Source organism: Panthera pardus, unplaced genomic scaffold (genome assembly GCF_024362965.1).
Source record: "Panthera pardus isolate Hobbes unplaced genomic scaffold, ASM2436296v1 HiC_scaffold_6, whole genome shotgun sequence".
NCBI lineage: Eukaryota > Metazoa > Chordata > Mammalia > Carnivora > Felidae > Panthera > Panthera pardus.
In genome coordinates this window covers 51939257-51963700 of record NW_026526991.1, presented here as the reverse complement: position 1 = coordinate 51963700, position 24444 = coordinate 51939257, and the positions used below count along the sequence as shown (strand labels likewise).

Here is a 24444-nt window from a genome sequence, read left to right as displayed (position 1 = left end):
TCAGTTCTGTCAGTAACAGTGAGATAAGCATTCAGAGGGGAGGGACTGTTTCCTCTGGGGAGAGATTATGACTGTAAACAGTCTCTGTGGTTCATAGAGAATGAATCAGAAGTGTCCTACAGAGAGCTTTTAGCCTTTTTCTCTCTTCCAGAATTATCCACTGGTACTGAGTCCTTGATCAAATTTGTTGTCTTTGTGTCAATTGTGATCAACTTTGGGTATTCCTATCCTAGAAATTGTTTTTGCTTTGTGCCCTGTGCCAAGAAGAAGAAGAGGTGGCTGGCGACACAAGGTTTAGCGTTGAGACTACATCTGATTGTCTGTCTTCCTGTGACCCACATTAACAGATTTTAATAGTCACTTGGTATGTGACAGGCACTGTGATGAACCTGGTGAACATAACTGCAAATGATGCACAGTTCCTTCCCACAGAGAGTTTTGGGTTTAGTAGCAAGGTTGTCAGTTGGAGACTGATAGAATGATAGGTAGTCAATAGTGATAGAGATTGGGTGAGGCATATTTAAAGTGCCTGGTGCTCGTAAATATTTCATTGATTCTGGTCCTCTTTCCCTACTTAGATACTCAGTGCCCTCCTTTTAAGTTCCTATATATAGTAGGCATTCTGTAAATGTTGAATGAATGAATGAGGACAGATTAGACTACCCTAAAACAACCCAAATTCTTCCTCAAAGGAAACAAAAATGTACTTTATTCAATATAGTCAGAAAGCCTAAAATAAGGATTTGAGAGGCATAGGAATTTACTTAAAAGATTGTGAAGACTCAGTTTAGTATTCAGTCCATAATACTCTTCCCAGGGATATATTTTAAGAAACCGTGTTTGTTCTCAGTGACATTAATTTCAAAGAATTAGGGCTATACCCGAAAATCCTACTTGCTTTTAATAACTGCTTAAGGATTTTTTAACCATGATATTAGGTAAGCCCTTTCATGTTATTGCCTAGAATGACCAGGTTTCCAAATTTACTATTTGTCCTTCAGAGTATGTTACCTACTTTGTCTTTTTCATGGAGTTGCTTATAGTTACTAATGTGTGTGACGGGGGTGTGTGTGTGTGTGTGTGTGTGTGTGTGTGTGTGTGTGTGTGTGAGATACCCATGGGGGAGCTAAAGGGAAGAGAGCTGTAGGAAGGATGTGGTGATCTGCATATGTGTGTACAAGTGACCCGTGAACACCATAGGTTTGAACTGTGTGGGTCTACTGACATGTGGATTTTTTTTCAATAAGTACAGTATAGTACTGGAAATATGTCTTCTGTTCCTTATGACTTCTTAGTAACATTTTCTTTAATCTAGCTTACTTTATTGTAAGAATGTAACATACAACGTATGTTATAGAAACATAACATACAAAATATATGTTTTTGTTAAGGCTTCCAGTCAGCAGTAGGCTGTTAGTAGTTAAGTTTTTGGAGAGTCAAAGTTATACGTGGAATTTCGACCACATGGAGGGTTGACGCCTCTAACCCTCATGTCTTTCTGAGGTCAACTTTATATATACACGTAGATCTCTAAATATTATTCATATTCCCTTTGACTTAGGGACAGTGAATGATAGATGACTGTGCAGTTGAATAAATGGAAAACAATAGATTCCCAACTGTTGTGCCAATAATCTCACAGTTATGATATAGACTACAGAAGTTTGGAAAATGCTAGCCTTGAACTCAGTGGGCACTTTGCAACATTATATTATTTTCCCTGATTGCTCCTCTGATAGGATTATCCTAATTTTAGACTACGTTGAAGACAGGAATCCTCAAGCAAAATCTTGGTGGTACACGTTGGGTCGTATAGATTTGACAGTGTTCTTATTCTGGTTGAACAAATGGAAAAACTGTAATTTGATTGTGGTTCAGTTGTTATTCTCTTTTCATATTGTCTGAAAATGGTCAGTGGACGTTTTCTCTGGAAAAAAATATATGTGTCTTTGGTGTGAGGGGAGGACAAGGGTGAGGGAGTTGTGATCACGGCACATGGATGGTGGTCTCCAAATAGTGATCTTGAAGAGAGATTGTGAAGCAGTTAAATGGTTTTAAGAAAAAAAGATCATGAGGTTCTGAGGTGAGAAACAGATCATGAGGTTCTGAGGTGAGAAACAGATCATGAGGTTCTGAGTGAGAAAAAGGTCAAGAAGTTCTAGGGTGCCTGTGTGGCTCAGTCAGTTAGGCATCCGACTCTTGGTTTTGGCTCAGGCCATGATCTCCTGGTAGGTGAGAACGGGCTCCGTGCTGGCAGTGCAGAGCCTGCTTGGGATTCTCTCTGTCTCTCTCTCTGCCCTTCTCCTGCTCGTGCTCTCTCTCTCTCTCAAAATAAATAAAACTTAAAAAAAAAAAAAAAAAGATCATGAGGTTCTGAGGTGATCATGGCTGTCAGCAGTGGGAAAGCTGTAGAGAGAGCACAGAGATCCTGACAGATGGGAAGCCATGAAATATCTTTAGGCAGGTGGTGCTCGAACCCCAAATTCAAAGAGGAAATGATCTTTCCACTTGCTCCAGGGAAGTTCAACCTTGCATTATGGGAAAAGTAAGATTTAACTCCGAGAATCTGGATTGACCACCAAGGAGATTGCTTAGATTAGAGTGATTGGAAGGAGATGCGAGGGTCTGGAAGAGAGCTTAAAGTCAGGTTAATATGAAGAACATAGGTAATGTGTATCTGAAATGAAGCTTATGTTTGTACCTCGAAAAGTCCCTCCCAGCCAGAAGGGTGCATTGTCATTTTCTGTGTAATCTACTTCAGTGTGCTGTGAGAGTGGGTGCTGCAGGTACATCCACAGAGAAGAGGAAATACCTTTGATCCTCTAAGAGAAGGCTTTGTGAAGAAACAATCTGCCCTCGTCATCTAGGTGAAGTCGCAGAAAGTTCTCCAAGGCAGCAGTGGTGCAATCCAATGACGATACTCTACTTGAACCCGACCGACTCCAACTCCTACTTCCACTCGCATATCCACACACACAGTGTTGCATAGAGGGGGTGTTTCTTAACAATTAATTTCATTACTTTGAGTTCCTAATGAAATTTCCTATGTGGAATGTGGTTTTCAATCTCTCTTTTTCTGTTTTGTTTAGTTTTTAAATTACGAGGCCCAGGAGAAACCCTTGTGAGTTCCCCTGTTTTTTCTTTTTGATTTTTTTTTTTTAATGTTTATTCATTTTTGCCAGAGAGAAAGAGATACACACACACAGTGTGAGTGGAGGAGGGGCAAAGAGAGAGGGAGACACAGAATCTGAAACAGGCTCCAGGCTCTAGGCTCTGAGCTGTCAGCACAGAGCCTGACGTGGGGCTCGAACTCACAAGCCATGAGATGAGCCAAAGTTGGATGCTCAACTGACTGAGCCACCCAGGCGCCCCCTGCCCCCACTTTCTTATCTAAAATATACTTTCACATTTGGTATTATTAAAGCTCTTTTTTTTCTTACATGTGAAGGACTATCTTTGCCTCGTGTGTCATAACAGAAGCTTTTCCCCCCCCCAATATTCATTCATTTATTCATTCATTTTTAAGTGGGCTCTAGGCCCAATATGGGGCTTGAACTCATGACCCCAAGATCAAGAGTTGCCTGCTATACCAACTAGGCTAGCCAGGCACCTCTGGAAGTGTTTTTAATATGAAAGAAAATAGCCATTTCTTCATTCCAAAGCATACCATTTGAAAGAGATTTGGAGCAGTTGATTGACTGATTTTAGCTTTAAAAACAAGTGAAGTGGGCGCCTGGGTGGCTCAGTCATTAAGCACCTGGCTTTGGCTCAGGTCACCATCTCACAGTTCCTGAGTTTGAGTCCCACATCAGGTGAGCTCAGGCTCCACTTTGGTGAGCCTTGCTTCTCAATCTCTCTCTTTCTCTCCCCCTCTCTCCTTCCCTCCCTCTCTCTCTGTCTCTCTCTGTCCCTCACTCACTTGCTGTCTCTCAAAAAAATAAATAAAAATAAAAACAAATGAAGAGCCCTAATAGAATTACCTATGCTTAAAAATATTTAACTGTCCTATGGGGCACCTGGGTGGCTCCACTGGTGAGCATCTGACTCTTGATTTCGGCTCAGGGCATGATCTCACAGTTCGTGAGATTGAGCCCTGCCTTGGGCTCTGTGCTGGCAGCTTGGGATTCTCTCTGTCTCTCTCTCTCTGCCCCTTCCCCTCCCCTTCTCTCAAAAAAAAAAATATATATATATTTAGGTGTTCTATAAGAAAGGTAAATTGCTATCTAGTTCTGATGGCAGCTTTATTTATTTATATTTTATTTCTATTTTAATATTTATATTTTAAATAAAATATATTTTATATTTTAAATATTTATATTTTAAATAAAACCTTTCTCTCTCTCTCTCTCTCTCTCTCTCTCTCTCTTTTTTTAGAAAACTGGTGACTTATTTGCTATCAAAGTATTTAATAACATAAGCTTCCTTCGTCCAGTGGATGTTCAAATGAGAGAATTTGAAGTGTTAAAAAAACTCAATCACAAAAATATTGTCAAATTATTTGCTATTGAAGAGGAGGTAAGTAGTAACACTTTAGTTAATCTTCTCATGTTTGTTGTAGTTATTGCAATTTAGAAATGACCCAATGTAAAAAATTGTTTTATAAACAATGAGTTTTTTGTTAATGGTGAAAATTACAGTTCATATAACCAAATACTGTGTCCTCAAAGATTCTTGAGGAGATATAACGATGGAAGTATCATGGAATCAGAAAAGGTAGCATAGGAAATAAGAGTATAGAATATGGTTACCAGCATTTTACTAAAAACTAAGTGAAGTTAAATTGACATAATTCTATTTTTTTTTTATAATGTTTATGTATTTTAGAGAGAGAGAGAGAGAGAGTGTGCAGTGTTGGGAGGGACAGAGAGAAGGGGAGACACAGAATCCGAAGCAGGCTCCAGGGTCCGAGCTGTCAGCACAGAACCTGATGCAGGGCTCGAACCCATGAACCCTGAGATCATGACCTCAGCTGAAGTTGGACACTTAACCAACTGAGCCACCCACGTGCCCCATGAAATCATCATAATTCTGAAAGTAACGAGTCAATACAAAGAAGGCTTTGTAAAAGGATAAAAATCCTAGGAATCCAGAAATTTATATAACATAGAGCGTATATACTATATATATTAATACAGTATGTTAAGGATAGGACTGACTTTAGGGAGAAACAATGAAAATAAGAATGTCGTTAGGAAAATTAGAAGTAATGGAAATAGAAATCTAGTTTAATCCCCTTAGACATGGGTAATCAATAAAATCACACTTTTTGAATAATAGTTTGGCAGTTTATACTCCTTATAATAGTGATTTCATTTTTAGTGAGTACTTCCTTTTAGGAACTAATCAGAAATGTAAATTACAGTTTTATGCACAAAGATGTTCATACTGCCCTGTTTATAATAAAGAATGGTTAAATAAGTTAGAATATATGATAGATACTCAGTTTGCTATACTCCATGCTAAGAGCGTAGCCCTTCAGACTGCCTCCTCTGTTCAAGACTTTTTGACCCCAGCTGCTGCAGAAGAGTTTGGCATACTGCACAGTTGGAGAGAACAGTCCCCACAAGACTGTGCTCATTCAGACGCTGGCTGTGAACTCAGGGGTCCCTGAGGCTGTTTGGTCATCACTTGACCGGGTCAAGTCTGGAGCTCCCCGTGACTGTCCCCAGGTTTGGTAATTTGCTAGAAGGTTGAAGGACTCACAGAACTCGGGAAAGCTCTATCCTTACAGTTCGTTTTATTGTAGCGAAAGGATACGACTTAGAACTAGTCACAGGAAGAAATTCGTAGGCGGATTCCAAACATGAGTCTTCCTTGTCCTCGTGGATACATTACCCTCCTGGCCTTGATGTATGACAGTATGCACAGAGCGTCGCTAGCCTTGGAAACTCACTAGAGCTTTTGATGTCTACACTTTTTATTGGGACTCCATCACATACTGCCTACGTGGCTGCCCTTTCCAGAGTTTCAGGCCAACCCCTTCAGTCTCCATTTCCTCTGGAAGTTGAAGTGGATGTGTGCATCCTAAAACCCCCATTATAAATTACATTATTAGACTGTTATGTGGCCAGAGCTCCCAAAGAAAGACACTTCTGGCACACAAGATACTCCAGAGGTCTAGTGATCACCTCCCAGTTGCCCAGGGCAGACAAAGGCCTGACCTTTCTTGGGGTAGAATTTATTCTTCGCTACACAGTAGTTAAGCAGTAATGAAGAGATGTTTACCAAAATTTGAATCACCTGGGAACATGTTTGTGTATAATATTACGTGAGAAAAATAGGATTAAAACATACATGCAGTATGATCCTGAATGTACGGTAGGTATCATGTACAAATAGTGTTATGTATCTATAGTGTGGTTCGATATATAGGAAAAAGGCTAAAAGGAAGTGCACCAAAATATTAGCGTAATTATCTCTGGTGATGGAATTATGGATATTTCCCAGATTTTCAACAATCAACATATATTATTTCATTGTCTAAAAACAACAGTCTTGGGGTGCTTAGTCGGTTAAGTGTCAGCTCTTGATTTTGGCTCAGATCATGATCTCACAGTTTGTGAGATTAAGCTGTCAGTGCAGAGCTTGCTTGGAGTTCTCTCCCTCCCTCTCTTTCTGCCCTTTCACCACTTGCGCACTCTCAAAATAAACATTAAAAAAAAAAAAACAACAAAGTTAAAAATAATTTAAAAATAATGCATTTTAAAAAATTTTTAAAAAAAGGATACAAAATTAGAGATAAATACTGGATTTTAAGACTTATAATCACATTTTCAAGTTCCTGAAGCTGTTATGAAATTGGTTATGAATTGTTATGAATTGTTTTTCCCTCTGAAGCTGTTATGAAATTGATGGTATATCTTACAATCGGTGGTACATGAAAATCAACATTTAAAACAAATGAGCAGACTAGAACTTTGCTACAAGAGGGACCACTCAGCCATTCTGCCATCTTTTTGTTTTTGGCTAGAACTCTATTCCTTGAAGTAAAAGTACTTGTCCTGAGAAGAATTTCAGGTGTTAAGAGATTTGTTAGAAGATTAGTGTCCTAAATGTACTATTATGTATTAGGAATTAAAGATAGTTTTCAAAGAACCATTATAACGGTGTAGCAGTGATTTTTCTAATTCAGATTTAGCCAGCTTTCATTGTCTTCAAACATAAATCCAGTAGGAATTTACAAGATGTTGATTGTTATGTGCATATGGTCAGTAAATATTTAACAAATTCCAGGTAAAGCAGTTCACAGTGCCTTCATCATTGTAATAAATTCCACATTTAAGTGAAATTAGATAACTATTGGCATATAATAAAAACTTATTTTTATATTGAGTCCCAATCAGTGATTTTTTTTTTTTTCAGACAACAACAAGACATAAAGTACTTATTATGGAATTTTGTCCATGCGGAAGTTTATACACTGTTTTAGAAGAGCCATCTAATGCCTATGGACTACCAGAGTCTGAATTTTTAATTGTTTTGCGAGATGTGGGTACGTTTGTTTACATGATTTTATAGATCTGTGTAAATACAATTTAATCATACAAGAATTTTTAAAAAGTAATCTATTCAAAACCAAAGACCTTTATGCAGTGCTCTCTTAGATCTGACCCTAAGAGCACAAGTACAAAAAGAAAAAATAGATAAATTGGAACTTCATCAACATTAAAAACTTTGTGTTTCAAAGGACAACATCAAGTAAGTGAAAAAACAACCCATAGAATGAGAGGAAATATTTGCAAATCATTTATCTGATAAGGAACTTTTTTTTTTCCAACATAATACTTAATTTTATTTGTTTTAATTTACATCCAAATTAGCATATAGTGCAACAATGATTTCAGGAGTAGATTCCTTAATGCCTCTTACTCGTTTAGCCCATACCCCCTCCCACACCTTCTCCAGTAACCCTCTGTTTGTTCTCCATATTTATTAGTCTCTTATGCTTTGTCCCCCTCCCTGTTTTTATATTATTTTAGTTTCCCTTCCCTTATGGTCATCTGTTTTGTCTCTTAAAGTCCTCATATGAGTGAAGTCATAGGATATTTGTCTTTCTCTGACTAATTTCACTTAGCATAATACCCTCTGGTTCCATCCATGTAGTTGCGAACGGCAAGATTTCATTCTTTTTGATTGCTGAATATTATTCTATTGTATGTGTACATATATATACCACATCTTCTTTATCCATTCATCCATTGATGGACATTTTGGCTCTTTCCATACTTTGGCTATTGTTGATAGTGCTGCTGTAAACATGGGGGTGCATGTGTCCCTTCAAAACAGCACACCTGTATCCTTTGGATAAATATCTAGTAGTGCATTGCTGGGTCGTAGGGTAGTTCTGTTTTTAGTTTTTTGAGGAACCTCCATACTGTTTTCCAGAATGGCTGCACCAGCTTGCATTCCCACCAACAATGCAAAAGAGATCCTCTCTCTCCACATCCTCGCCAACATCTGTTGTGCCTGAGTTGTTAATGTTAGCCATTCTGACAGGTGTGAGGTGGTATCTCATTGTGGTTTTGATTTGCATTTCCCTGGTGATAATGTTTCTGTTAGCCATCTGGATGTCTTCTTTGGAGAAGTGTCTATTCATGTCTTTTGCCTATTTCTTCACTGGATTATTTGTTTTTTGGGTGTTGAGTTTGATAAGTTCTTTATAGATTTTGAATACTAACCCTTTATTTGATAATGTCGTTTGCAAATATCTTCTCCCATTCTGTCGGTTGCCTTTTAGTTTTGCTGATTGTTTCCTTCGCTGTGCAGAAGCTTTTTATTTTGATGAGGTCCCAATAAGGAACTTTTATTCTGACAACTTAATAAAAAGACAAATAACCCAATTTAAAAATGAGCAATGGAGAAAAGTAAGTAAGTAGGGAAATGCAAATCAAAACCACAAAGTGATGCCACTTCATCCCCAATAGCATAGCCAAAATCAAAAAGACAAAACAAAAGTGTTGCCAAGGGTGTGAAGAAGTTGGAGCACTTTATATAGCTGGTGGGATTGTAAAAATGTGCAGCCACTTTGGAAAACAGTCTAGCAGTTCCTCCAAAGATTAAACATATGACTTAGCAATTCCATTGCTAGATATTTACTTAGAAGAATTAAAAACATCCACACAAAAACTTGGACACGAGTGTTCATAATAGTCACAAAATGGAAAGAGCCCAAGTATCCATCAACTGATGAATAAACAAATGTGGTATATCCATACAATGGCATATTATCTGTTCATAAAAAAGACATAGGGGTGCCTGGCTGGCTCAGGTGATAGATCATGTGACTCTTGATCTTGGGGTTATGAGTTCAAGCCCCACGTTGGGCCTAGAGCTTACATTAAAAAAAACAGAGAAATATAGTAGTGATACATGCTGTAACATGGATACATTTTGCTAAGTGAAGGAAGGCAGACAACAAAAGGTCACAGTATTTATATGATTTCATTTATATGAAATGTCCAGAATAGACATATCCATAGAGACAGCAGATAAGTCATTGCCAGAGGTTTGAGGGGACGACAGAGTTGAGGACTAACTGCTAATGGCGTGGGGTTTCTTTTTGACATAATGAAAATGTTCTGAAACTAGTGATGGTTGTTTGACTTTGACTCTTCTGAAAACTACTCAGTTGTATACTTTAAAAGGCTGAATTTTATATGTGAATTTTACCTCAAGAAAGCTATTTTAAAAATTCAAATAAATAAATATATATATAGCAACTGAAGAGAATAATATCTTCTTGGAGAGAAATGAATCAGTATTTGAGGAATGAGTAAAGCCCAGTGATAAAGAAGGCATAAGGTTAGTGGGAGTTCTTGAACTTGGCATTGGAAGCAGTGTAGAGATTCTTTCAGTGAGGATAAAATAAGAGAAAATCGGGGCGCCTGGGTGGCTCAGTCGGTTAAGCGGCCGACTTCGGCTCAGGTCATGATCACACGGTCCATGAGTTCGAGCCCCGCATCGGGCTCTGTGCTGACAGCTCAGAGCCTGGAGCCTGTTTCAGATGCTGTGTCTCCCTCTCTCTGACCCTCCCCCGTTCATGCTCTGTCTCTCTCTGTCTCAATAAATAAACGTTAAAAAAAAAACACCAAAAAAAAAAACTTAAAAAAAAATGAGAGAAAATCTATGCTGCAGCCTGTTTAACCTAGTAGAAGTTATAGATAATCAATGACTTCCCAAGTATACTGGTAGCCCTGAGTTTTCATAATTGAATGTGATACCTCTAAACTTATTTTCATAGGTTATATTTGGGCATTCATCTGTCAGCTGTCAGACGTTTCAAACTAGCATTTAGGGGCACTACCTACCGCCCAAAACAGGTTAATTTCAGCATTGTAGCCACCTCTACCCTTAAAAAAAAAGGAAAATGGCCTTTTTAGAATAGCTTTAAACATATGAGAAATAATATTCTTGGAAGCTAGTCTGACACTTTGCCTCTGTTACTTTTTTACTGTTTTATGTATTGAGTGCAGTTTACTTTTTTATGGAATTCTTTCCCCAAGGTAAAGAAATATGAAACTATGATGAAAGATTGGTATCTTTCTCAGGAATCATTATTCTTAAGTTTAGGCAGATTGCCCACATGTATATAATCAAAAGTAATTCAGGAAGTCATATGCTTAAGATCATTTTGTTCCATTTTCCTGATAATATTTAATTAAGAGAGATTGCACTCTTCCTTAGACCATATTGATCCTTATTCTAAAACTTTTTATTACTCAAATATGAGATAACATAAACATAAATACTATCTATTTCTTCTTTGGTAAAAATGACTTTGGACCAACTTATGGAAAAACATATTGAGTGAATATGAGTGAATGATGTCTGTGAATTTGATGCACACACACATAGATGCCTACATTATGATTTCCTTTGTTTTATTAAGTGGGTGGAATGAACCATCTACGAGAGAATGGCATAGTGCACCGTGATATCAAGCCAGGAAACATCATGCGTGTTATAGGGGAAGATGGACAGTCTGTGTACAAACTCACAGATTTTGGTGCAGCTAGAGAATTAGAAGATGATGAACAGTTTGTTTCTTTGTATGGCACAGAAGAATATTTGGTAAGTCATGCATCAGTAATTTATTTAAAGATGAATAGGTTATAAATACAGGTAACTGGTTAACCAGTTTACTATAAAATGTCTTAGTAACTTTTAGGACAAAACTTAAACTTTTTATTCTAATGAATTTGGTGTGTAATGAGGGAATTAGATATTGGCTTCTAAGGATGCTGTTATTTTTCTGTTGAAAATTCTTACATGAGTTTTAGGGGCACCTGGGTGGCTCAGTTGATTAAGCATCTGACTTTGGCTCAGGTCACGATCTCATGGTTCATGGGCTCGAGCCCCACGTCAGTCTCTGCGCTGACAGCAGAGTCGACTTGGGATTCTTTCTCTCTCCCTCTCTCTCTGCCCCTTCCTCACTTGCGCATTCTCTCTCTCTCTCTCAAAATAAAGAAATAAACTTAAAAAAAATTCTTATAAGTTTTTAACACTCTTAGGTTCTTTAATTTACTAATGCTGTGGATCTATATTAAAAGAAAAAAGCGGGGCGCCTGGGTGGCGCAGTCGGTTAAGCGTCCAACTTCAGCCAGGTCACGATCTCGCGGTCCGTGAGTTCGAGCCCCGCGTCGGGCTCTGGGCTGATGGCTCGGAGCCTGGAGCCTGTTTCCGATTCTGTGTCTCTCTCTCTCTCTCTGCCCCTCCCCCGTTCATGCTCTGTCTCTCTCTGTCCCAAAAATAAATAAAAAAAAACGTTGAAAAAAAAAAAAAATTAAAAGAAAAAAGCTGTATGTACACTTAAGAAGCATCTAGCTAGTAAATGCTCTTTTTTTTTGATCAGAGCAGTTAATATATTACAAGCTTGTTATAATATCCCCTGTAGAGCAAAATTCATTATAATTCTGAAGCAGAAGATTCTATTCAGGGAGATTGGTTATTGAAAGACAGGACCATTAATAGAAGCACACAAAAATGAAATGTTTTTTAAAAGATCTAACTTAAACTGCTAGAAAGCTAGAAAAGCCCTGTGTTGAAACTGTTTGTGTTGGTGTGTTTGTGTGAAGTTAGTATAACGTTTGGAAAAGTTAAGAAAATATACTTTAAAATAAGTACATTTACTTTTTTGAGCAACCGCCATACTATTTTCCACAGTGTACCAATTTACTATCCCACCAACAGTACCTGAGAGTTCCCTTTTCTCCACATCCTTGCCAACATTTATTATTTCCTCTTTTTTTAATGTTTATTTATTTTGGGGAGACAGAGAGCATGTGCACATGCATGCAAGAGGTTGAGGGGGGAGAGACAGAATCTGAAGCAGGTTCTGCACTCACAGACTGTGAGATAATGACCTAAGCAGCTGGACATTTAACCAAGGGAGCCACCCAGGCCCTTTGTTATTTCTTCTGTTTTTATACTAGCCATTCTGACTGGTATGAGGTGATAATCTCCTGGTTTTGATTTGCATTTCCCTGACGATTTGTGATGTTGAGCATCTTTTCATGTGACCATTGGCCATATGTATGTCTTCTTCAGGAAAATGTTTTTTCAGGTCCCTTGCCCATTTATTAATTGGATTATTTTTGGGTTTTTGGTGTTGAGCTGTAGGAGTTTTTTTGTTTTTTTGATTTTTGTTTTTAGGATTTTAAGTAACCTCTCTACATTCAACCTGGGGCTCAAACTCACAACCCTGAGATCAAGAGTCGTATGCTCCACCGACTGAGCCAGCTGGGCACCCCCATATGAGTTCTTCATATGTCTTGGATATTAACCCTTTACCAGAGATATCATTTGCAATTACCTTCTCCCATTCAGTAGGTTGCCTTTACGATTTGTTGGTGGTTTCCTTTGTTGTGCAAAGCTTTTTATTTTAGTGTTTATTTTTGCTTTCATTTCCTTTGTGGTAACTACACTTACTGTGGTGAGTTTTGTGTAATGTATAGAATTGTTGAATCACTATGTTATACACCTGAAACTAATATAACAATGTATGTCAATTATATTTCACTAATAAAAATTTAAAACAAAAAGTCAGTACGTTTGACATGTAATCAGGAAGTTTATAATATATAGCTATCACTAATTGCTCATGGCTCTGGACTTTATCTTAAAAGTCTTAGATTATGGGAGCATTTCACTGGCTCGGTCAGTAGAGCATCTGACTCTTGATCTTGAGGTCATGAGTTTGAGCCCCCTGTTGGATATACAGATTACTTTAAAAAAAAGTCTTGGTTTCTGTGACTTTTTTCCAATTAGATTCTGCCATTGTAGTTTATAACATGGAGAATAAAATCTAACTGCCCCTATAGGTTTATTCATATTATTCTAAGTCTGCCCTGAATTTAGTGTCTTAAGTTGTTTGGTATATACTGTTATATATAACAGTATATAACCCCAAATTAATTTTTAGTTATATTTTGATAATCTTTTAATACAAAAACTTACAAATGGATTAGATTCATCCAACAAATATCTATGGGGTGCCTACTGTGTGCCAGGCAGTGTTGTAGGCCCTGGAACTTCAGCCGTGAACTGCATGCACACGATTCCTGCTCCTAGGGAACCCACATTCTAGTGGGGAAATAGTTAATAATAAGTAAATAAGATAAATTCAGGTAATTAAAGTGTTGGGAAGACAATAAAGTAATAAGATTAACAACAACTAGCAGGAGAAAGATAGCTAGGGAAAGCCTCCTTTCAATCCTAAGTGACACTTAGATGTGATTAAAAAGAAGCAAGCCATGCAAAGATTTGGGGGAAGAGCATGACAAGCAGAGGGAACCAGGAACTGCAAAGGCTTAGAAACAAGAATGACCTTGGAAGTTTGAGAAACAGAAAGGATGGCAGTTTGGCAGAATTTAATGAGTGAAGGGGGGGGGGGGGGTAGGAGTTGAAGTTGGAGATATAAGCAGAGGCCAGCCATAACATCACAACATACAACCCTAGTGGTTTCAACTCTGTATGACACCTCTCTCTCTCTCTCTCTCTCTCTCTCTCTCTCTCTCTCTCTCTCTCTAAGAGAGCGAGCACACACACCAGCAGGGGAGAGGGGTAGAGACAGGGAAGAAAGGAGAGGGGGAGAGAGAGAGAAGAATGAATGTTAAGCAGGCTCCATGTTTAGCTTGGAGCCCAACGCAGAGCTCAATCCCACAACACTGGGATCATGACCTGAGCCAGAATCAAGAGTCAGACACACTCAACCACCCGAGCCATCCAGGCGCCCCAGTCACTTCCTTTTTGTAGTAAATGTTTTACAGTGTTCCCTTCAGTGTCTTGAAATGAAATTCTTAGATATAATCAACTCGTGTGCCTAATTAAGAGAATGGCATATCACCTCAATAATAATATAAAAGAAAATATTTATAATAAATATCAGAGATATTTAATATATAAAAGTCTAGGAATAACTTTACTGACAAATTAAATAATCCAATGCTTACACTTGCACGTATTATCATTTCCAGCGCAAGTGCAGTGATAACTTGTATGTTCTGTTAATGAGTCCCACATCACAAGTGGTGGTGTCACTGACAGGATTTTCCAAACCAGTGAATAATTCTTAGTATTTTGTAACTAAACAAAATAGATTTACATAAAGGTACATTCTTGTAGCTACAAAAATACTTTGTGTACAAAAATATTTTACATTTATTTATAAGATGGAGTAATAGACTTACCACCTCCACAAATGTCTGGCAGAATATTCAGAAGTCATGCTGGATATCAGAAGCTTAGTTTTCAGAACTGTTCCCTAGTCAGCAGGATGTCTTTCCCGTCTAGTCTCTGCCCACTAAATACCGGTAGCCCTTCCCGGTAACTGTGATGAGCAAAACAAACAGCCATTACACACCAGCCTTCATGAAGCTGATCGTCCACTATCAACTATTAATGTTTCACATATCCTAGGATCATTGTTTAACTTTTGCCTCTTAACAGACTTTTAAAATGGAAAAAAACAAAACATTAAATTAACTCCCAAGTTCATGCTGTACTCTAGGCTGAAATTTTACTCTAATCTATTTCCTATTTCAGATTATGCCCAGCCCTATTTTCGTATACAGCATACCAGAAGTTATAAAAAGAGATAAATAATAGCCTGAAGCTCAGCAATCTAGAAGTATTTATATTTAAATGAAAATTTTTCTCATTTCGGAATTCCTAGACCAGATGTTAAATCTTCTCCCCTTTGTTTGTAAAAGTCCAAAGAAAATTTCAACATTCTTTCTTCCACCATTTTCAATATGATGGATATCTTTTTTTTTTCTTTTTTAAAAAAATATTTATTTATTTATTTTGAGAGAGAGTACATGCACACAAGCTGGGGAGGGGCAGAGAGAGAATCCCAAGCAGGCTCCATGCTGTCAGCACAGAGCTCGACGTGGGGCATGATCCCACAAACCGTGAGATCATGGCCTGAGCCAAAATCAAGAGTCGGATGCTTAACCGACTGAGCCACCCAGACGCCCCTGTTATGGATATCTTAATAATGTAACCTGAGAGCTTTACAGTAGCTTTCTTCTCATGTTCCTATTCTAGATGTGGAGGCCCAGGCCCAACAATATGAAGCCCTACACAAACACAAGTAGCACATTCAGGAGAGAGCCAATGAGCAGAGATCATGTGTAACCAGCGTATATTAAGCCAGTATTAGTCACTCTGTGGGAGAATTATTTATTGCACCTTTTGTGGAAATTTCCCTGTCTCCTTCTAGAAACACTGTATCTTGTTTTCCCAGCTTGGCACCCTCGTGTGGTAGGGGATATCAGGCATACACAGGTGCTCTTGGTCTGTTCACATCACCATTTAAACACTGAGTACCAGCTACTGTGTCAAAGGTCTGGCTGGTGCTTCTTTGGATAGTAGTTTATATGCTGTGCCACAGAACCAGCAAAACCACTGAGACCCCATATATCTGGTAGACATCTGTTTAGACACTCACTTCAAACCTCTCATGCTAATCACCTCTTGATTTCTCGTTAAAATGTATTTCCCAAAAGAGTGATTCCCCCATCCCCACCTCCCACCCTGCTATACACACAGAAAATCCAGGGATGGTGACCCTTTGGAGTCATATTCACAGACCACATCATTTAGAAGCACCCTCCCCATAGTGTTTGTTACCTGCATTCATTCCCAGTCTCTTAGGCCACAGCCACATGCCACAATGTCGTAAAGCATTTGTTTTTATTTGGATGATGACTCTACTTTGGTCCTGAGTACACTCTTGTAGCTTTATCTTCCAAGAATTTTAAAGTTTCGGTGCGTAACTTCTGTGAAGGCAAATGTCAGGAGGCTAAGCAAGTATGACTTCTGGTGGTATTCTGCAGAACTAAATGTCCGTCAGAATCTCTGTCTAGACCTGTAAGCTGCTAAGCCATGTCATATAAGATTTATTGTACTCCAGGGGTGCCTGGGTGGCTCAGTCGTTTAAGCGTCTAACTTCAGCTGAGGTCATGATCTTGAGGTTTGTGGCTTTGAGCCCTGCGTTGGGCTCTGTGCTGACAGCTCACAGCCTGGAGCCTGCTTTGGACTCTGTGTCTCCCTCTCTCTCTGCCCCTCCCCTGCTCACACACACTCTCTCTCTCTCTTTCTCAAAAACAAGTAAACATAGGGGCGACTGGGTGGCTCAGTTGGTTTGGTGTCTGACTTCGGCTCAGGTCATGATCTCCCGGTTCATGGGTTCAAGCTCTGTGCTGATGGTTTGGAGCCTGGAGCCTGCTTTGGATTCTGTCTCCCTCTCTCTCTGCCCCTCCTCCACTTGCACTGTGTCTCTTTCTCACTCTCAAAAATAAACATTTAAAAAATTAACATAAATAAACAAAAATTAAAAAAAATTGCCGGGGGGGTGGGGGGGTGGGTGACGCCTGGGTGGCTCAGTCAGTTGAGCATCCGACTCAGGTCATGATCTCAGGGCTTGTGGGTTTGAGCCCCACAATGGGCTCTGTGCTGACAGCTCAGAACCTGGAGTCTGCTTCCGTTTTTCTGTCTCCCTGTCTCTCTGCCCCTCCCCCACTCACGCTGTCTTTCTCTGTCTCTCAAAAATAAACATTAAAGAAAAAATTTTTTTAATTAAAAAGAATTTATCTGTACTCCATACATCTGTAGTGTAGCATCTTCTGGACTTAAAGTCATGTGTTTAACATCATATTAGTTACTTGTCTGGCCTACTAGATCCCCAATCAACCCAGTCAGACTAGTCCTCTGAAATAATTCTAAAAAATTTAATTTTTATCTTGGAGTCCTTATGACTTGCTCTGATGGATTGCATTTAAGAGATGAGAAAAAAGGAGTCAAGGCCACCTGATAGGTTTGGGGAATAAGTAACTGGATACATGGTGGTACAGCTTACTTAGGGGATAAAGATTAGTAAGAAACCGGTTTGAGAGCAAGACCAAGAAGAGTCTATTTTGGACATGTGAAGTTTGAGCTACTTTTTTTTTAATGTTCATTTACTTTTGAGACACAGAGCGTGAGTGGGGAAGGGGTAGAGAGAGAGAGGGAGACAGAGGATGGAAAGCAGGCTCTGTACTGATAGCAGCGAGCCCGATGGAAGGGCTCGAACTCACAATCTGAAAGATCATGACCTGAGCTGACATCAGACACTCAACACACTGAGCCACCCAGGCACCCCGAGTTTGAGCTACTTTTTAGACATTCAGGAAAACAGTAGAATATGTGAATCTGGAGCTCAGGGCAGGAAATAGTTTTGGGAGTTAAAGTATATGGGTAATTAATACCATAGGCCTCCTTGGGAGATGAAGAAATAAGGTAGTTATAAGTGTGGACAGCTACTTTGAGAAGTTTTGCTATCGTGGGAAAGAGAATTGGGTCATAGCTAGAAAGGGTCGTGAGGTCAATTTAGGTTTTTAAAAAATAGGAGATCTTAAAGCATGTATGTAAGCTAAAAGGACTGATCCAGTAGGAGGAAATTGATGCATAAAATAAAAAGGGTAATTGCAGGAATTGATTTCTGGAATTGGCGAGACATTAGTAGTATGGGTTCCGTAGCACAGATGGAAAAGTTAGCCCTTGATAGGACTAGTTCCATCATAACTGGAAAGTAGGCCTAGAGTCTAGACACATTCAAGAAGGTTGGTGTTTGGTAAAAAGCATAAGGGAGAATTGATCTCTTTTGCTTACATTTCCTCATTGAAAGACAAAGTGAGGTCATTGAAATTGAGAGTCAAAAGAGGGTGGTGTTGGAGGTTTGAGGAGGGAAAAGACGACATGAAGTAGTCTTTTCAGGTTGGGAAAGTGAAATTATTAGGGAAATATGAAGGACTTTGTAGGCATTATTAAATACCCATTTGTGTGTAATACCATAGAACACAAGTTAGTTCCTTCATCCTTTTTTTTAAGCATCCTGATATGTATGAGAGAGCAGTGCTAAGAAAAGATCATCAGAAGAAATACGGAGCAACAGTTGATCTTTGGAGCATTGGGGTAACGTTTTACCATGCAGCTACTGGATCACTGCCGTTCAGACCATTTGAAGGGCCACGTAGGAATAAGGAAGTGATGTAAGTGATTTCTCCATCTAAAATTAGAAATAATTTTTAAAGTGTACTTTTGCTTTATTTTGTTTTGTCATATGTTAGAGGTATATGCTAATGAAAATTGATTTAGCCATCATTTCTGATATTTTAAGCTATTTGGTTTTGAATAAGAGTGCAGCCTTGGGGCGCCTGGGTGGCGCAGTCGGTTAAGCGTCCGACTTCAGCCAGGTCACGATCTCACGGTCTGTGAGTTCGAGCCCCGCGTCAGGCTCTGGGCTGATGGCTCGGAGCCTGGAGCCTGTTTCCGATTCTGTGTCTCCCTCTCTCTCTGTCCCTCCCCCGTTCATGCTCTGTCTCTCTCTGTCCCAAAAATAAATAAACGTTGAAAAAAAAAAAAAAAGAGTGCAGCCTTATAAAGTGCTTAGGCATAATTTTTCTTATTGTGTTAAAATATCTTACGTACAAAGTGTAAATGGCATCCAGTCTTTGGCCCATCATTAAAAATACACTGCTTTCTGGATTATATTTCAGAAATGTTATATATGTTTATTTCTTTTTGTGTACTACTTATCAGGGATTTTCTTTTATGTAACTGAAAAAAACTGTACTTCTGTGGAGTACCAGAACCATTACCAGATGTAAAAGAAATAAAATTTTTACCCTGAACTGATCTGATTTCTTTTACCATTTCAAAAATAACATTTAATATACTATTAAAAATTTTTTTCTAATGTTGTGGTTTCAGTCCAAAGACTGAATGCATTTTACTAGTACATTATACCTTTATGTTTTGCCATAATTATTAGAAAATAGTTGCTGTGTGTAAAATCACTGTTGTAAACCAAATAATGGAGGAAAAGAGATGGAATTCTAGATGTGAAATTTATTATATAACATCTGTACACTGACCACACACCTTTTTATTGTGAGAGAAATTAGCGAATGACCTTGCTTCCTGAGAAACAGCCAATCCACGCACACATAAACTTACGAGGTTATGAATGTTGTTTAGAGAATGTTTGGGGACAGTAACTCACTGACAGCCCAGTGTATCCAGACCTTTATATTTGACCAGGCCTTTTGTAAGCAAACACGACTTAAATAATCACAACTGTAAAAATACAGTCTTTAATCTCATCTCAGGAAATTGAGGGAGAAGCATATTTTTCTGTTTGTTGATTTCAGGAGGTAAAACCAGCTGATATAATGACTTTTGCTAAAACCTGGATATCTACCTGTTTTCAGCAAGGACAGAGCACCTCTTCATGGGAAGAAGACATCCATTACTATAGTGATGATTTTGGTGTAACATCATTTTGAGCCTGCTTTTGCAGCAGCGTCCATTTTGTAAAATCTCTTCATTAATGAAGACTGAGAGTAAATTTGTGTTTTTCTCATTGAACATAAGTTGCGCCTAATAGTTTACCATGTTTTTATTGTCGTACATACATTTTAAAGCTTTTGAGGCATTTCTTGCTGTCCTAAAAATGGATTAAATAAAAGCATGATGCTTCCTAATAAAGGAAACATGTGACCCATCAGCAACTAGAAATACCTGAAAACTTTGTCATCATGTGCACAGATACACCATTAGAAGAGTTTTCTTTCTTTATATGCACAGAAACTCTGGTTTTGGGGAACACTGATAATGAACATTGAGAGGTGCTTGAAGTAGTAATAACACCTGTTTTACTATCAAAGGATGCATCTGCCTCACATTATAGCTGTGTTGCCCCCTCAGTGTCTCATTTACATGTTGTCAATGTACTTTTATATGGATCTTATCAACATTAGTAAAGCTTTTCTAAGAATGTTAAGCACTCCTTTAAGGATTCTGTTTTCATTCTATTCATTTCTTTTTTCTTGCATGAAACTCACATATCTCTACTTACTCCTCCACAGTCAGACCTTTCTCATGTGAGTGTACCTTATTTTTATTAATTTCCTTCTTCTGTGAAAACTCTGTTAAGGCCGAAACCCCAGCTGCCTCTTTAGGAAAGAGGCAAGTGATCCAAATCAGTGGTACTACTGGTTTGTTGTACTTTTTAGAGAAAAAATGATTTTTCTCAGAGCACATTTATGTAGACATTAAACAAACAAAAAATTATGCCCAAAATAATATCTATAAATTCATCGAAGACAGCTATATTAGGTTTCACATTTTCACCTGGATGAAAGTATTCCAGAAGGCATGAACTTTTATTTCTCCCTCACTCTCAGGTTTTGTTTAGGAAAGTGCTGAAACCTAAGAGGCTGCTTTTATTGACTTGCTGCATCTTTTATAGTATTCTTTTGCTTCCCCATCCATCTCTTTCTTCCGGTCATCTTTATTTTTATCACCTACCTCAAGGATCAAATTCAATTTGGCTTTTAATTTTGGTACACACACCTATTCCTGTATGTGTATATATTTTTTCAGTATGCAAAGAATCTTTCTGATACTATGCTGTGTATAGTTTTGTCTTCTTTAAAAAAAAATCAGGCTGTTGTTCATTCTGCAGTGATTTCACAGTCCAGTTGACTGCCTGTGGATAATTTGGGTAAAAGGGATTTTAATGGCCTAGAGATATTCTGTAACATAACTTTTTTTGTGTTTGCTCGATTTTTTCAGATGGAAAAAATTAATATTTTTGTTGTGAACATCAAGCTGCTGTTATATGGCACTCTGAGATCCCAATGAAAATTAATTATGGCATATATAAAATAATCGTACAACCACTATTCTACTTCAGTCAGTCAGATTCAAAGTATTTTGATTGTTTTATGGATCCTCTGAACATCAATCACAAAGTTTCGTCTAGTAGATAATTGTAGGTGCAACTGAGGAAATATTTTTGCAAAGCCCATTGATAGGCTCTGCAATGAGGAACTGCTTAATTTATTCTCCATCTATTCCTCCCAAGGTATAAAATAATTACTGGAAAGCCTTCTGGTGCAATATCTGGAGTACAGAAAGCAGAAAATGGACCAATCGACTGGAGTGGAGACATGCCTATTTCTTGCAGTCTTTCTCGGTCAGTGTGGTGTATGCAGCTCTTCTTTTTTTGCACTTTGGTGTTGGGGATCTTCAATGAGTAAAGTCACAGATACTTAAGTGTAGTTTGGTTTGGGGTTTTTTTGTTTCTATGTTGTTGTTGTTTTTAAGATTTTACTATGTTTTAGATGTGCTTTGATAGGTGATTTTAGTCTTTGTGGCAATGTAAAGATGGATTCTGATCTATATGCGTAATTTTGCCAGAGGTCTGTTAGGGCAGAAGGCATACGTTTTCAGGATTGCTAATCATTAGTCTTAGAATTCTGTCCAGTGTAGGAATCCAGCTTAGGGACCTTTGTATCTTTTATATTGATCATCCATATTGATGGATGGTGATACAGATACAGATGATACAGATAGGAATAACTAGATACAGATAGGAATGGTGATACAGATAGGAATAACTAGAGTTCTAAAAAACAAACCCTCAAGAAGTTTATTTAGTTTTGTTTAATTTTTTTATTTTGGAGAGAGAGAGTGAGTGGCAGAGAGGGGCAGAGGCAGAGAGAGAGAGAGAGAGAATCAATCTTAAGCAGGCTCTGTGCTCAATACAGAGCCTGATGTGAGGCTCGATCTCATGACCCTGAGATCATGACTGAGCTGGAAGCAAGAGTGGACACTTAACCTACTGAGCCACCCAGGTGCCCCAAACACTCGAGAAATTTAGTATTATCTTCATTTTTAAAAAGTACTCATATTATTGAAAAGGTAAGAATTAATAGTTTTCTACTACATTTTTCAGCATTCCAAATGTTCAGATGGGTCTTTTTTAACTTAGTAGCCAGAACTCAGAAACGTTATTATTGTCAGACATGAATTCTGTTATCACAAAGAAAAATTTAAGGAGAAAGAAATTAGAAGTAGAGAGTAAATTATTTTAGATTTTACTCTGGAAATAAAGCCAAAACACTCATCAATATTCAGAATTTCTGATTCCTGGGGTTCCTGGGTGGCTCAGTCAATTAATCATCCATCTCTTGATTTTGGCTCAGGTCATGATCTCATAGTTCATAAGATCAAGCCTTACATCAAACTCCACACTGACAGTGTGGGGCCTACTTGGGATTCTGTCTCTCCCTCTCTGCCCTTCTGCTGCTCATGCGTGCATGCACGCTCTTTCTCTCAGAAAGAAGGAGAGAGAGTGAGAAAGAAAGAAGAAAGAATAGAATTTCTGATTATTGAATTAACTTCCATTTTTCCTGAGTATGGCAGTTATATAATCCACAAGTAATACAGGTTATGATTTACTGGCTTAACTACCTATTATAATTTGTGGGTGCTTTTTGTATGATTTTCTACATATAAAAAAAAGAATTTAAATATTTAATATTTTAAATATTGAATATTATTATTTAAATCATCTATATAAGCTAATAAAATATCACCTATCATTTTATATTTCAATGTCTGCGAAATTCATTTAAACTAAGAGTTCTAATTCTAAAATCATTTTTGAAAACTATTCTGACAGTTTCATTTTTGTGTGTTGTTTAAAGAAGTCTCCAAAACAAAATTGGGTCATGCAGCCAGCATTATGAAGAGACATTCATTTCATTCGGGAACAGAAATTGCATATTGTCATAGTGATTTGTGTTAACTTTTGATTTAGAAAATACTCATTTTTGGAATCTCAGGCAAAACATAAAATGTAAAGGCGTCAGGAACACTGGCTTTTTAATAATTGCTGAAACTTAGAATCAGTAATTTGACAATCTGAACTACAGATTACATATTTCAGGAGGGTAGCAGGTCTTAACCTGCCTAATTAGTCTTGAGCATACTGAATTATAAATTCTTTGATATAAATTGCTTAGGTAACAGAAACATATCATATAATCTTACGGGGTTTTTTTAATAGTAAGGACTTCAAGTACTACAAATCAGCAGTGAAAACGACTATCAAAAATAAAGCATCTATAAAAAAAGATAACCATCACTTCTTATATGTATTAGCCAAGACTGATAACAAGGGAGAAAAACCTAAGTCAGATGGTTTAAGTAAAGAAGGATATAGATTGGCCTTGTAATTAAAAGTATACATATGTATGTGACTCAAAGCCCAGCTGAATCCTTGGACTCAGACTGTGTCATCAAGACTTGGTCTCTTCAAATTGTTCAGGTCTGCTTCTGTCTGATTTGTTTTTACTTTAGGTCAGCCGCAAGGTGGCTGCTACCATTCCCAGACTCACACTCTCAAAGCTTTGAAAGCCCAGTGGGAAGACAGACTTTCTTGCCTGATAGTTTGAGCAAAGACTTCTAGGTTGATTCTCACTTCACTAACCTGCATGCTATCACCTGCTCACCTCCAACTAACCATAATAACCATACCTGGCTGTCATGCCCATCTCTGCACAGGGAGATAGTAGAGGAGAGGTATGGATTCTCTTACAAAAGGAGGGAGAATAGATACCTGTTAGTCAAAACTTAAAATATCCACTACTAGGGCACCTGAGCAACTCAGTCGGTTGAACATTCGACTCTTGATTTTGGCTCAGGTCATGGCTCTAGGCCATGTGTGTTAGTCTCCACGCTGAACATGAAGCCTGCTTAAGATTCTCTCTCCCTCCACTCCTCTCCCTGCCATCTGCCCCCTTCTCCCGCTTGTATGTGCACTCTCTTTCTCTCTGTCCAAAATAAAAAAAAAAATAAGATCTCCACTACCTACTTTAAAAACTCTTAACAAAGATTTTTTCCAGTGTCTGCTATATAGTCAAGAATGTATTTTTTTTACTTTTTTTTTAATGTTTATTTTTTATTTTTGAGAGAGAGCATAAGTAGGGGAGAGGCCGAGAGAGAAAGGGAGACAGAATCTGAAGCAGGCTCCAGGCTGTCAGCACAGAGCGCTATGCGGGGCTCGAACCCATGAACCATGAGATCATGACCTGAGCTGAAGTTTGATGTTTA

General features: G+C 38.1%; 1 protein-coding gene across 2 annotated transcripts in view; it reads left to right on the top strand.

Moving 5' to 3' along the window:
- The window catches only part of TBK1 (TANK binding kinase 1), a 53147-nt gene that overhangs the window by 3748 nt on the left and 24955 nt on the right, over window positions 1-24444 (top strand). For both annotated transcript variants that reach the window (XM_019455004.2, XM_019455002.2), the window contains exons 3-7: window positions 4375-4515; window positions 7363-7492; window positions 10889-11070; window positions 18370-18530; window positions 21410-21520. In XM_019455004.2, coding sequence (XP_019310549.1) covers window positions 4375-4515; window positions 7363-7492; window positions 10889-11070; window positions 18370-18530; window positions 21410-21520 — 725 coding nt within the window. The remainder of the gene's footprint in view (window positions 1-4374; window positions 4516-7362; window positions 7493-10888; window positions 11071-18369; window positions 18531-21409; window positions 21521-24444) is intronic.